The following is a 15,179-nucleotide window of genomic DNA, read 5'->3' as shown; positions in this document are numbered from 1 at the left end:
TGCAGACTCTTCCCTTAGTGACATGCTTTATTAAAATCGTAACGTTGTTTGTGACTATAAGCCATGATGCTATCAAGGAAACCAAAACCAGAAACAATCAACTCTCCATACACAAGATGATAACAATCACGCAATTCAGACAAATCTTCATTGTCCCAACAAAGATCGGGAGATATGCAGTACAGCCCACAGTGAGCAGTGTGTGAATACAAAATTGTGCATTTTAGTGGTTCAGTAATATCGTTATTCTCTTCAAGTTTCACATTTGGTAGAAGTGAAACAAGATCACATAATAGGTACCAGCAACTATTCCGCTGGGGGCATCTGCTCTAAGACTTTCTCTGTATACAGCATTTTCAAAGCATCACAAATACAACTATAAACCCCAGAGAGGTAGCGCTGGATGAATATTTTAAGCATGGCCCACATGATCTGTATAAACCACTTCCACTGCATGAAATTAGATTTATTTTAATATCGGGTAATCAAACTTCGGACATGAGACTGAGTCATACAAGTTGTAGGCATACACCTGTACCTTTTAAGTTTTATACAACATGAATGTTGTTTTGATTTGCAAACCTTTTAAAATGAAAAAAACAACAACATGCATGCATGAATTCTCTGGCAGAGTTACCAAAGTACCATTTTTCATTGTTTGTAGAGGTATGCCAGCTGATATTTATCCCTCAGAATATCTGCAAGCAGAGGATACTATTAGTGCCGTTTATAATTTTCTGCCACCTTTAATCCCATCATGACTTTCATCATGCTTATTGCATTTTAACTGACAGGCATATGGTGTACTCACAAATTCATATGAGCTGTACAAAATACATACAATGTAAGTCCACACAACTTGCTCTAACTGAAAGATGCATACTGTCAGAAATGATACATACATAGTATTTTTCTCTGCATGGGGTTATTCAATTACTTTGACGAAAATGCAAAGGGTATACATGTACACATCTGAGGGTCTTTATGCAATGTACATTGTATGTCTTTAGATTTTTTTTATTCTTTATTTTATTTTTTTTTTACTCTCAGCACAACAGAAGTGTCAATATTAGTGCTCAGGTAATAGACTAAGAGAACTTGCAAACTTGACACAGGTACCATTTGTATCATGCAATTTCTTTATCTCGTCAGATACAGTTATGACTGCACAAATAATCTTACACTGTCAAATGTAGGTACCACTATGATTACAGTACTTGCCCAATTGATTTGTTTTTAGCTGCTATCACACAAAAATTGTATCCCAGATATGGTAATTTCCCATGGCATTGATACGAAAAATAATAACAACAATAATTATACTATTTCTATTATAATTTCTATTATCATTATCATTATCATTATCATCACCATCATCATCATGATTATAACAACATCCAAATAGTTCTTAACGTGAGCATTTCTAACTTCAATGACACTGAACAGAAAAGTTTAATAAAAATACAGAATACAACACAAACATTATGTTATGTACTGAGAATATAGCAAAAGAGAGAAAAAGTATACATGTAAAGATTAATTGAATTTAAATGAGTTTTGAGCATTAATTTGAATGTATGATGCACCTACACTGTAGCTCCTGTATTTTTTACATAGCAATTGTTTACATAACAGACTTTGTGCATGTACACCCTACATATCAACAATGCTGTAAATATCTGTGGCCTGTATGTGAGACTGTTTACAATCACTGACTTGCATCTGATGAGGGGGAATCTTGTCACGGAATCAGAAAATTGGGCAAGGTCATGTCTGTGTTGAATGGACGTACACTTGCACTGATATGGAAGCAAACAAGACTGAAGAGTCTTGGGCTCTGCTGCTGCACTTGATATACACCAGCCACTTCCTCCGCTGGTAAATTACATCACATTCCAGATGGGAACACCCTGGCAGCGTGGCAGGAAAGACACTTCCTGATCTTCTTTTTCAGATGGGATCCGATTTGCAATGCATGGATATGTTAAAAACAGAACGTTGCACACTTTCAGGGTAATAGCAGGGTGCACAACCAAACAGGACATGATGAGTCTATAATATATGAATATGGGTTCTGGGCAGGTATGACCTGATAGGCCTACATGTACACACACCAGGCATCCCTTGGCAGATTAGAGCCACAGATTCTTTCTGAGAGCTCTGTGTTTAATATGATAACAATGAATTGCATATTAACATGTTCCATATAATGCATCAATTCACAGAGCACACCAATATGAAGTCAGACGGCAAAAATATTATTATTATTATTATCATTATTATCATTATTATTATTATTATCATTATTATTATTATCATCACTATCATTATTATTATTATTATTATTATTATTATTATTATTATCATTATCAGTAGCAGTAGTAGTAGTAGTATTCTTTTTCTTCCTTTTTTTTTTTGCATCAGAGTGTGACGAGTTCGCAGAATCTTACCCAAGGAACCACACTAGCCGCAAGACATACATGTAGGTCTTGGGATAAGAACATTCTCTAACGTATCAAGTGTTGCCATGCTAATCATTTCTCCAGCAATCTCAGCTACCCAGTGTAAACAAATGCCATCCTGTTATACAGTGGTATATCCAGACTCAACTGAAAGCTACATGTATCAAATACAAGGTTTTAGAAGCCATTCATGAAAGTGTATCACCTTTATGTACATCATGTACCTTCAAAATGCACAATATATTGCCATTTGATACACAATAGACCTACAGGTATGAAGAAAATATAATCCTTATTGAAGAGATAATGTTTGTTTGTCTTAAGTTGATTTATTTAATGTTCACTGTAACCGTCACGGAAACGAGTAACTGTAATGTGAATCATGTTTGTATCATTGTACATGGAAGCAAAACTGTTATGTCCTTCACTCCTATCATACATTGTAGATCAATAAAGATGAATCTGAATGAATATGAATAATTGCTGTGACTTTTAATTCCAGCCATCCAGTTTGCTACTGTATATCACCAAGCAGCATAAAACAAATTCCTGCCACTACTCTCTATATTTGGTCTATATGTATAGAATAGGAAGACTTTTGGTGTTACATGTATGTTGTCCTTCTTCTCTCTTCCCTTTTATTTTTGTTTTCTTGGGAGTGAGTGGGTTGCAAAAGACATGCATCCCAGGCAGAGCTTGAAAAATGTTGTGAATTCTGTTTGCTGCCTTCCCCGGTTACAATGCTCATAAATTACTATTGTAGTTAGTCATCTCTTTGCAGTCAGCGCTATGACTCATGCTCTTGCAACCTTACAATACACACTAAACAGGTCACGGGTGGGGGGGGGGGGGGGTTTATAAATGAATCCTGAAAGACATGTTATCACTATGCAAAGCATAGAGTGTGCAAGCTTATTCTGTTCAGATTCACTATGGAATGTAACAAACAAAAAACTAGGGCCTATTCATTCATAGTATTGTATCAGCACATTCCTGAGCACATTCTGCAGCCAAAGCTTTTGTGTTGAAGAGCTGAATTTGCCTCTCAGCAGGCTGACCTTATACAAAACATGTCAAACTTTATGCATACAAGTGTACCTTTAAACTGATCTTAACAACCAGAAACTTGCCTCAGATTCTCCTGATCTCATCACAGCTAATGCATTAAAACTGATTCCAAGGACTCCAATGCATAATCAAGTGAAGGTACTCATTACTACATATACACGGGTTTGTACAATTGTAGGTCTTATCGCACTGATTAAAATACAATTCAGGAAAAACAAAAACAAAACAAACAAACAAACAAACAAACAAACAAACAAACAAACAAACAAATTGGCCTTTTATGGAATACAACATCATGGCAGCAAATATTACAGGAAACCTGTCCAGAGTGGCTCACTCTGTTTTCTGGCTCACTCTGTTTTCTGCTGCTTCACACCAATGCTGGATGATATGTGGACAAGGACAGGGAACACAAGTTTTCTCTTTTTTTATATTTCCATTGCCATTTTGACAAATATCAATTAGTAAACAAAATTGATGCAGAGCCCAAATTGGATGCTTGTGAAGATGAGAAACTGCTTTCTTTTTCTACTTGGCCTAGTGGTGTAATACTCTAAACTTAAAAGGGCATTGTACCAGTTTTTTATTCTTTTATATGTTGTTCTTTTAATTCTAAAAGACCCAGCGGTGCAAACAGAATCAAAATTTCATAACGATTTAGTCTGTAATTTCATGTTGAAAATGGAAATTTTTGGGCGAGAATTATGCTAATGAGCTGACGAGCCCGGATGTCGTGATGTCACAGGTGTGCCAAATGTTTCACCGATTACAAGCCCTCGCATACGCGTGCGTTAAATCGTGCCGAGTAGCAGACGACGCTTAGGCCCAATTTAGCTAGCAGGCGGCACTTGTGTACTGTCCTATCCATGCAGCTGTCTCAAATTTCGCTGAACCAAATCGCACCAAAATTACAGGATATACTTCTAAGCATATTTCAAAATACCGTATTATATTTGAACGAAATCGGTAATCGAGAAGTATCAATATTGATGCCGAATTTCAAGTTGTCACTGAAAAAAAACTCACTCTTTGCGAGAGATCTTGGTAAACGCGATATGCACAATCTAGAACTGAAGTTAGCCGACTAGTGCTGTGCGAACGGGAACGAAATTAAAAAATGTCATGATTTTAGCGATTTGTGTGATTTACGAACTTTATTTTTCATTCAACTTAGCTCAAATAATTTATAAATTGATTTCTTGCTCCCGATTACTTGAAAGATTTGTCTCATGATATTAGATGGCTAACTTCAGTCTGTGCGTGCGCAGGCAAGTAGGGCTACTACGCCGCGATCACTCTTGTTTAGTCGTACAGAGCAGATTGTTTTTAGCGACGACAGGAAAGTCGACAACTTCACTTACGCTTCTCAACTTGCGATTTGGTTCCAATTAGCGTGAGCAAGTGGACATGAGTCATAAAATACTTCTTGTGATTTTGGTGCAATTTAATTGGGTGAATTTTGAGATATCTACATGGGTACGGAAGTACTCTAGCACTATGCCTACACCAGCGCTTGGATCGCGAAGCGGTGGCACTGTTTGTATCTACGTGGTCGGGCCACTCTTCCGAGGTATGGGTCCTACTAAAACTAGATCTAAGTTAGTCCTTGGTGTTAATACGACCACCATGAGATTTATCTCGACCACAAAAACATTGAAAATCCATAAAGCAGATACCTAACCTGCAAAATTCAGCACAGAAACAACAGGGCCTGCAGCACAAAGGCCTCTAGCGGCAACACTAGACCTTGGAGTCTGGACTTTCGTCTGGACTTTCTTCAAGTTCTGGCAGCAGGGCCATTCGGGGTATGTATTGCATACGAAACGTTTACGCTGTGCCTATTATTAGCGCTGTGCACGTACAGCTGTCGAGCGGCGAGTAGAATCTTCTCGGTCCTTGACTGCTCACTAGTCCTAGTCCTAGTTCTAGTCTAGAGTCTATATGTACTGAGTGCCGTTTTCTTCTAACTAGGCGTAAACCGTGATTGCCGTTGACTATTTTTTGGATTTAGATTTTAAGAATCACTCAGTCCTCATCTTCGTTAGATAATTTGAACTGTGATGTCGAACCATTATCGCTCATCATCAATGCATAGTTAGTGCAACGTTACTTACACACAGTTTTCTATGGGCAGCACGTTCGGACAATGATGCCAATTTCATTTTGCATATTAAAAATCTGGAATATTCCCCACAAATTTGATCTAAATAAAAAGCTTTTGAAGAGATTCCTTTTATTTAAAGAATTAATAAATATTGTTTAACATGTTTATTTCAGCTCCATATTGCAATTTTACTAAAAAACAGTTTTTGCAGTACTTCGTGCAAGATTTCATCAGTAAATTGACATGTGTAGAACCTTTCTAGTTCGTTTTGCTAAAGTCGGAGGTTGGCACCTGTGACGTATGCCTAATTGTGTGGATCGTTCCTTGGCTTGCTCGTTTTCATTTCTTTTCAAAAAATCATTACAGGCTTATCCTGGGTTTTAGAATCCTCTCTTTCCAGTTGTAGGCATCAAAAAATGTAGATTAAAATTATCAGACAAGTAGAAAAAGTCAGTACAGGTTTCTTTTAAAGGGAACACAAACCCAAAGAGCAATGTGGATTGAGTGAAAGAAGCAACATTAGTAGAACACATCAGTGAAAGTTTGAAGAAAATCAGACAACGATGCATAAGTTATGAATTTTTAAAGTTTTGGTGTTGGAACCACTGGATGAGGAGACCACTTGAGGTTATGACCTATGAATGGACAACAATATAAAGAAAATATAAAGAAAATTCCACAAAAAATCATTTTTCATGAAAATTACAAATTCCATCAACTTGATACTGACATTGTACACATATGTTAAAGGTAGCAATTATTCCCCCTGCTTTCTAAAAGCGGTTAGTCAAGTGCTCTTTCATAACGCTAGAAAAGTGAATTTTTGTTGAATTTTCTTTATATTTTCTTTGTATTGTTGTCCACTCATATTACGTCATAACCTCTAGTACAAATAGACTATACATGTAGTCTCTTCATCCGGCGGTTTCAACACCAGAACTTTAAAAATTCATAACTTTTGCATCGTTTGTCCGATTTTCCTCAAACTTTTACTGACGTATTCTACTAATGTTGCTGCTTTCACTCAATCCAATTGCTCTTTGGGTTTGTGTTTCCTATTAAGAATGGCAGTTTTGTACCATAACTACATGTACATGTAGGGAAATGGTATCTTTTGATGTGGTTTATACATCACATACTGGAATGCACCATGATCAATTTTGCAACCAGTGACATATACTGCTATTCACAAAGAATGCAAGAAAATCTAGCAATGATGTGTAACACCAATATATTTAATTTCCCTTCATGTTAATTTCTGCTTATTCATTGTACATTTGTAATACTCTATTCCATACTGTACTCCATGTGATGTGTACATGGTAAAAGGGAAGAAAAAGAAAAAAGGAGGGGGGGGGGTTTCTTCGCATGAAAAGAAATGACACTTTTCAAGATTAAGATCATTAATGATGTCAATTTTGCCAATTACATTGCTTCTTTGCTTGACTGGCTCCAGGGCAGGGCAGAGCATCTGCCGTGTAGATATGAATCATCCCCAAATCTAGGGAACGATCAGGAACAGAGCATCCGTTGCTATGGCAACCATGGCATAAACAATATCCAAGCACAGGAACTTGGCCGATCACCACTCACTGCTATTTTGAATCTCTGGTACTCTCCTACACTATAAACATCTTCAGCAAATCGTCTATCAAGGTAAAAGGTTACTAGAGTACTCTGAGCAGAACTCTTGCCAAGTAGTCCCCCTCTGCCCAGCGTGCTGACAGACAGCGGATATGGCGCATTTGTTGCACCTACCAAAGTTCAGTGAGTGCTTAATGAATGGTTCCTGCTATCAATTTCCAAAAGGTGTTAATAGTACCAAGGAGCTACAATGTATGACAGATGACAGATGCTTTGGCTTTACTCTCAGTGGGCAAAATCACAAAATTCTTCTTTGTTTGTCTTCATATTTCTGCTTGTAATCCTAAATTTGTCATAACAGTACTTCTCCCTCCTTTGCAATTTTAAAGGAAATGGGGAGAAGCCGAGATGGAATTTCTCATCTTTGAAGTAGACCAGCACATTTGAATCAGCTTTGACTCAACAAAGTAAGATTTTGTCATGTATTGTTAGAACAAAGTGTCATTTCAAGTATATTTTGGCGGTTGGAAGTGAATAGTTGGCTAGATCTTCATTTTCAAATGTCACGTATCATACGTGTACTTTTAATCTAGGATACAATGTAGCTGCATCAGTCGTTAACACCTGATGTATCATCACTACTGTCTAGAAACTGAAAGTGGCAGTCAAGTTTTATATAATACATTTTCCTCTGAAAACAATTCTTCTTTTGCATGAAAACAATACACTCTGAGGCATGTCATTTTCTCAACACCAAAGACACACAGTAATAGAAGAGAGTCATTATCCTAGAAAAAGATATCTTGTTGACTTTAAACTAGGATTCCTGAACAAGCCTCTTAACTCATTAAAGGGGATGGCTAGTAACTGATCAGTGGGAATCAGGGGGAATGCTGGGGGATGATTGTTCCAATCCTTGTGGGATTCATTTAAGAGTACATTATATATCTATTGTTGTGTGAAAATTGTTTGCTTCAGAATGGTCTCATATTACTTGAATATGAAACCATTCTGAAGCAAACAATTTTCACACAACAAGTAATGTACTCTTAAATGAATCCCACAAGGATTGGAACAATCATCCCTTGGCATTCCCACTGATTCCCACTGATCAGTTACTAGCCATCTCCTTTAAAGACACGCGAAAATAATGACTCTGATCCTGATATGAATGTGATGCACACATATGCATTTCTCTGGACAGTGCCGTATACTCCACGATTGCGAATTTAACCACTTGTGAAATCATCGGGAAGTCCCGACTTGCAAAAATTTAGACTCGCTAAATATATGATGTATACAGTATTCTCTAAAAAATTAGCAAGATTTAAGTTATCAATAGCACAACAATATCCAAAAATAATATTCAATTTGGGTGTTGTGGGTTCAGTGCTACCATACATTGTAGGTGACTTGAATACTGGTATATCACAGCATACTACCAGGGAGGTGGGAAGTCCCACCTCCCCGATACTAAAGTACTCATGTGTATCTCAGACATTAAATCATGGATAGTATTACATGGAAGCAGACCACGAGGTGCAAACAAGTTGACACCTGCAAGCAAATAAAGGCAATAACTTACGACAGTCTACAGTTTGTGAAATGATATTTGATGTATTATGTGTTACATCAAACTTTAAAAGTCTTTCTAGACGTAGAGGATTGAACATTTGGGGGTAATGAATGGCCATGAAATTCTCACATGAATTCTCTAAGTGAAGACATCCGATAGAATTACAATTTCATAAATTTAGCTGAACTGTTTTTCCTGTCCATGAATTTCCTTTGTCTCTCTGCTTAAGTGTATTTCCAGAGCTGTGTGCTGCATCATGTTTTAAACATCAAAATGTGTACTTTTACAGTCACGGTGAATGGAACTGTATATTTCTGAAATATTAATTTGCTATGAAAACAATAATATTTCCAAGCTCTTTTTGGAAGCTCTGTATGGCCGGATGAGATAGCCTCTGAAGGTTTGGACAATTCAGACTAAAAATAAACAGTAATCTTTATTCAGCATGCATTCAATGTCTGTTACATCACTATAAAACATGTGTCTGTTGTACTGTACAAAGCCTGGGGTTTAGACATCAAACCAAAAGTTGCCATGCAGTATCTCCAGAATTTCAATTTTGATGTCTTACTCTGCATGTTTTGGATATAGATCTACAATGTACATTGTGCCTTCATATGGCTGTAAGTTGATTTTAAAAGCTACATTTCAGGATGCAGTAAAAACTACTAAAGGTTGAATTGATAATGAAGAATTCAGCTGTAACATGCATTACTGTGGACGCCTGAATAGTCACTAATTCCTAATTTCAGAGAGATTTTTAATGTCTATTGCACAGTACGTACAGTATTTGCAGACCTAATATCTTAAAATGATATGTTTTCATAAGAAATATTTTGGTGCACAATCTGGCTTCTTTCTCTACACTATAAGTATATGTCATACTTTCAGTATCCAAAAAGAGTCCATTTTTAAAGTATGATATAACACATTTATAGCTGTAGGTGAGGAGACAGATCTTAAATCTAATTCATTTGCGGGATTAACAGCCAGTGTAGAGTGCAGATGACAGAAGTGATGTGATCATAGAAGTGATGAGACAGGCATCAGGGTTCTGTATGTGCTGAAGCAGAGCCAGATGACATGCAAGCAAAGTGATGATCAAAATATTGCAATAATCGCACCGCGACATTACCAGTGGATTAAGAGATTGTTCAGTGGAGCTCTGGTCAAGGTATTTCCGTATTTTCCCATCCTTTTATCTAAATTATATACACCAGAAGCAACAGCCCTGCACATCTTACAAATGTGCTCCCTCAAACCCATCAAGTCGTTGAATGCCGAGATCTCTGGCAGTTTATGATGGCACCGTCAATGTAGAATAATATTCAAACACAACTATCAGGAGCAGTTCCATTCCTTTTCACTAAACTTGTCCCAAACAAGTTTTACAGATAGAACACCCTACTACAGTTAGACACTAGGGTAACTTACTAGTACTTAATCCCTAGTGAATTCCTGGCTTGAGTAATCTGACTCAAAATTCCCATCGTCCATACTACTCATGATTTGTGCTGAAAATAATCTATATTCTTATTTTCTTCCTTTCTTTTGTTCTTTGTTCTTTTCTTGGGGGGGGGGGGGGGGCATGGATGCCATCAGTACAATGGTCACATTCATGTAGATATCTAGATTCTAACTCTTTCTTCTCTGAAGAAATGAAGGGATCTCTGAATGAATGAAATCCGGACATCGCTGGTCATAGTACTTGTCTTTTATCATCCAGAGTTTATGCATTGATGTGCAACATGCAATTCTATTATGCATTGAACTTACAGTCTTTTTTTAGTTGTATTTTGAAAGCTAGAGAAGTGGTTATGTTTTTGGTTTTGGGGGTAGGCCATTCCAGTCTTTCATAGTTCTTGGGAGAAAGCTATTGAAGTGTGCTTTTTGGCATTGAAGGAGGGTGTATCGATCCAAGTCTAATACCCTTTTCATACTAGCATCCTCGGATGTCACGCCAGACTTGAGTCTGGGATGAACACGGCGTGACTGGCCTCCCAAATCCTTATGTAAACACGAGGTACAGCCTGTGGTACCCTTTCATATTGATCTCGAACACGGCACGAACTCGGCACACGTTTCCATAGCAACCTGCTGGGGACACGGTTCCGTGATTACTTGCGGCCAGCTTCCCGCACCTTTTTTCATGAAAGCGACAGTCTGGCAGTCCACTATAATGCCGAATCCACAAATTTTTCCAAATGCATTGAATACACATTTTACAGCTGACAGCAATCGGTACAGTGTATGTATAGCCATTGATGGCAGTTGTCAGTAATCATGTCAATTACTAGCGCAGACTGACTCAATTCTAAGCAGGCGCACCTAATCACTTTGCAATTTTACACATGAAATGAGTGTAAAAATTGTTTAGACATTTAATAAAGCATAAATATATTATTTTGTAGTTTTTTTATATTATTATGGTATTATTTTGGTAATATTATTTTTTGTATTTTTTTTTGGCATTATTCAATCATTTGTTGTTCTTACAAATTTGATATCTCTGTAAGTCAGCAAACAATTTGCCATGGCATATAATATACGATAAATAAACGATCATTGTATGTTGACAAAGCACACGTGTAACTGTATAAATCCTAGCGCGCGCTCGCAGTTGTGTTTAAATCTGAGATTTCCGGTTCCGGTTGTATGCCGTGTCCATTCATTTTGGCAGCATCTAGCACAAACACGGCACGTCCTCTGGAGGACGTGCCGTGTTTGTGCTAGACAGTCTAGCACGAACTTCACGCCGTGTTCATCCACTGTTCATGCTGTGTTCACGCCCAGTCGAGCTTTCATATTGACAGTGGTCTGGCATGAACACAGCACGTCCTCCGGAGGACGTGCCATGTTTTTTGCCAATATGAAAGAGGTATTGTGTTTCACGTTATCATGTTAATTGGTATGGTGGGATATTAATAATAAATACTCACAATAGCAGCTTCCTGGTACAGTGGGAGTAGTGTGCCTTTCAATACTGCACAAACTAAATAAAGAAGATTCTAAGATTAACGTTTATAGACGTCTACCTATTAAGTGAAGAATCGTAAGGAAGGTGTGACAAAGAATAATACAGCACCAACCACAATACAATTTCGACTCACTGATATAATACTAAGTGTCTGTAGTGACAATCATAGGGTCCAGAGCTACCAAGTCTCACGCATTCTGCGTGAGACTCAAGCATTTAGGGGCCGTCTCACGATCTCACGCATGGCACCCATTTTTCTCACGCATCGGGCGAAGTCTGCAACTTGGGCCTATAATAGGGAGCATATCTCAAAGGATTAGAGTGATAGTTGCAATTGAAGGTATATTTTCCTTTTGTCTTTCAAAATAAGTAAACAATAGTCACTTAAGTATGCACCTGATCGCACCATTAAGAGCTAAGAATTGAAAAAGCTCCATACCGTGGGAGGCCACAGGGGGAAAAACCCCTCCCACACCCTCGCTCGCGTGCACATTCGCTCGCCGAGATGCCGAGTCATGAAAATCTCACTCATAAAAATTTTTTGAACTTGGCATCCCTGAGGGTCTAGTACTCTAGAATTGGGGAAATTACAGAATACCGGTTTTGCGTCATATAAATTAGCATATATTGGTGCGTATAAGAGCCGCCAGAGGCGGGGCCTTCGGCCCCGCCTCTGGCGGCTCTCCCTTAGAGATGAATTTCAGCCCGGAGGGCAGAAATTTGTCTTTCCCGTCGTCTTGGGCCCCCAAAAAGCCCGGGAACGGAACGGCCGTCAAAAAGTAGTTTGACCACACAATTTTTATGAAAATTGAGTGGTTTCAGAGGAAAACTGCTCTAAATCAAGATAACTCGAGTAAATCGTCGATAACGAAAATCGAGCCGATTTTGACGGAACTATTTTAAAGGTGATGACGTCATCACAGCTAGCAGCTCTTCTTCCTTTCACTCTTCGACACAATCGCACAAGTCATTCACGATCAATCACACTACACACTAGTTTGGCAAGGCAGCGCGTATACGCGTATTGTCAAGAGACATGTGCGCACTCAACTGCTATACGTATTGTACACTGTACTAGTAAACATGCGCGCGTTCTGCAGACTCAATACGCGCTACCACTGCACACGTACGCATCATAAGCTGTTGTGTGTAGGTACTGTTGTACGACTGCATAGAGTCAACATGGTGGGCTGTCAAGAGCACCCACACAGTGCGTAAGCTCTACTGTAACTGTGTAAGCTAGCACCAGCAATTAGATAAGTGATTGTTTTCTAGTCTCACCTAAATTGCTATCGATTTCTAGGATACGGACTATCCTCAACTCCTAAAAACGTGAGTATTCATCGTAAATTCGGGTAAATTTTAACGGCTAGTCTAGACTAGCATCGTCAGGATCTAGAACTACATTATTCGGGGGACACCCCCGAAACCCCCGAGAACAACGTAAGATACCACACTTCTCACCGCACAGATCAAAGAAAACACACGTTTCCAAACAAATGCAATCGTCGACAGCCGAATCACGGACCGTATCGCAGACCGGATTAATATTTCAGATGGTTGCTATCGGCAAGCGTAATTACGCTCTTTTCAGAGCGATTAGCGCTCTCCGTGATTGGCTGCCGGTATTCTGTAATTTACCCCTAGAATTCTATGCATTGCCATTGCCATTCTAATCATTGTTAGCAAGTCCTACCTAACCTTCAAGCAACACAGTGCCATTTATTGCTAGTTGTTAAACGTTAGTATTCTACAACTTGTAACAGTTAGAGGTCTACCGTAAATGTACAAGTGGAAGTGAACTAATCCAAATGCGCATTGAAAATATTGAATGGGCATTGAGGCGAGTTGACATGGCATTATTAATCACTGGGTCCATGGGTGGGACTGGGAGGTGTGATGTTCCCTGAAAGTTTCTCAATATTCATCGTCAAGTAGCCCAGTATCACTAGTATCCAGAAATCGCGCGGAAGCCAATCGTGCATCAGAGTCATGGGGAAGGAAGAGAAATCTCATCGGCTCGCTATAGGTCTCACATTACTGTAATTTACAGTTTGACAAAAAGTCGTCACCGTCCATCGCACCTCGCAGCGCAGCACACGAGCAGTACGAAATAGGCCCTATTCCTTCCTAATGAATGTTGACTTCGACAAGCACTGAGGCGCGCGGCAGCCGACAGTCCCGGCTGTCTGGAACAACAAAGATCCATGTACAGTGGAGAGCTGGAGCAGTAATAATTTTTACAGACCCCCTAAGTTTAGTGAAGAGTACCGCGATTTAACGTCAGACGTCCATATCAAATAGAGCATAATCCCCTTACCAACAGCATATTTGGCTTCTTGAGTCGGAACCCAGCCTGTCATCTTGATGGCGTATATTCCAGTTAATCACGCATATGTCAGAAATCAAATTCAAAAATCGTTCGTTCGCCGGTGATGATAGAGCCTCCGATCACTCAGCCCCTCACGGCGCCGCCATGTTCCCGTGCAAGGTGCTGTGTCATGTGATAGGAATTTGTCCAATCACCCGTGCGGTATCCCGCAAACGAAAACGAAAGGCGACTAGTCGACTGCTCCCAAATGTTTATCAAGTGTGACCTCCAAGCTGGCGCTCTACAATAATCACTCGCATAATCCATACTACATAGCAGGTGTACTGATGATTTTGTCGTGACAAACAAAAGAAAACCTGTCGTAACTTCGATGGAACTCAAATTCATCATCAAACAAAGTAAAAAATAAAAAATAAAAAAAGGTAGTAGGTACAGTTGCACAAATTCTGTTCCTTTCTTACAATGCACCAAAAAAACAGATGATTGTAAAAATGTTTTGTGCTTCTAGCGGTAGATCCGCTGAGAAGACTGCATCAGATAAACCACAAGACGCAAATCAGTGATCATTAGCCTTCAGTGTGGGAAACTGGTGATTTTTCGTAATCATCACATTTCTTGCTTGATCAATATCCAGGATATACATCACATAGATATATATGGAAATGTACTTTGTAATAACATCTGTAGTGAAAGGGGGGGGGGGGGGAATCAACTTCATGCACAGTGTTTTTAATATGCCATATGATTTTTAGCCAACGTTTGCTTTTACCAAGTTACATTTGGGTCCACTCTCTTATCAGTTTGCAGTTCAAATTCTTTTATACAGTCACCTAACTCCAACTTTCATCCCGGCATTAGCCAATCCCCCAATGACCCCCCCCCCCCCCCCCCAAAAAAAAAAAAAAAAAAAAAGATAGAGAGAGAGAGACAGAGACAGAGAGAGAGAGAGAGAGCGGGAGGAATAAAGAATGAAAGAGGTGTGGAGGAAGATGAAGAGAGGGTAGAAAAATAACAAAGATAGGGGCCATCACACAATGTTTATAGCATGCGTGTGTGTGTGTGTGTGTGTGTAGGGG

At 38.9% G+C, this 15,179-nt stretch overlaps 1 protein-coding gene across 1 annotated transcript in view; it reads right to left on the bottom strand.

Annotated features, from left to right (window-relative positions):
- LOC139727778 (dedicator of cytokinesis protein 1-like) overlaps positions 1-14,259 on the bottom strand; it is a 136,111-nt gene extending 121,852 nt beyond the window's left edge. Inside the window, exon 1 of the mRNA XM_071638754.1 lies at positions 14,092-14,259. Coding sequence (XP_071494855.1) covers positions 14,092-14,134 — 43 coding nt within the window. The 5' untranslated portion in view covers positions 14,135-14,259. The remainder of the gene's footprint in view (positions 1-14,091) is intronic.
- Positions 14,260-15,179: the final 920 nt, after the last annotated feature.

This window comes from Diadema antillarum, unplaced genomic scaffold (genome assembly GCF_040938485.1).
Source record: "Diadema antillarum isolate AM-2024a unplaced genomic scaffold, OU_Dant_1.0 seq00000150_RagTag, whole genome shotgun sequence".
Taxonomy (NCBI): domain Eukaryota; kingdom Metazoa; phylum Echinodermata; class Echinoidea; order Diadematoida; family Diadematidae; genus Diadema; species Diadema antillarum.
The sequence above is the reverse complement of the archived record's forward strand: the minus strand, read 5'-3'. Positions and strand labels throughout refer to the sequence as shown.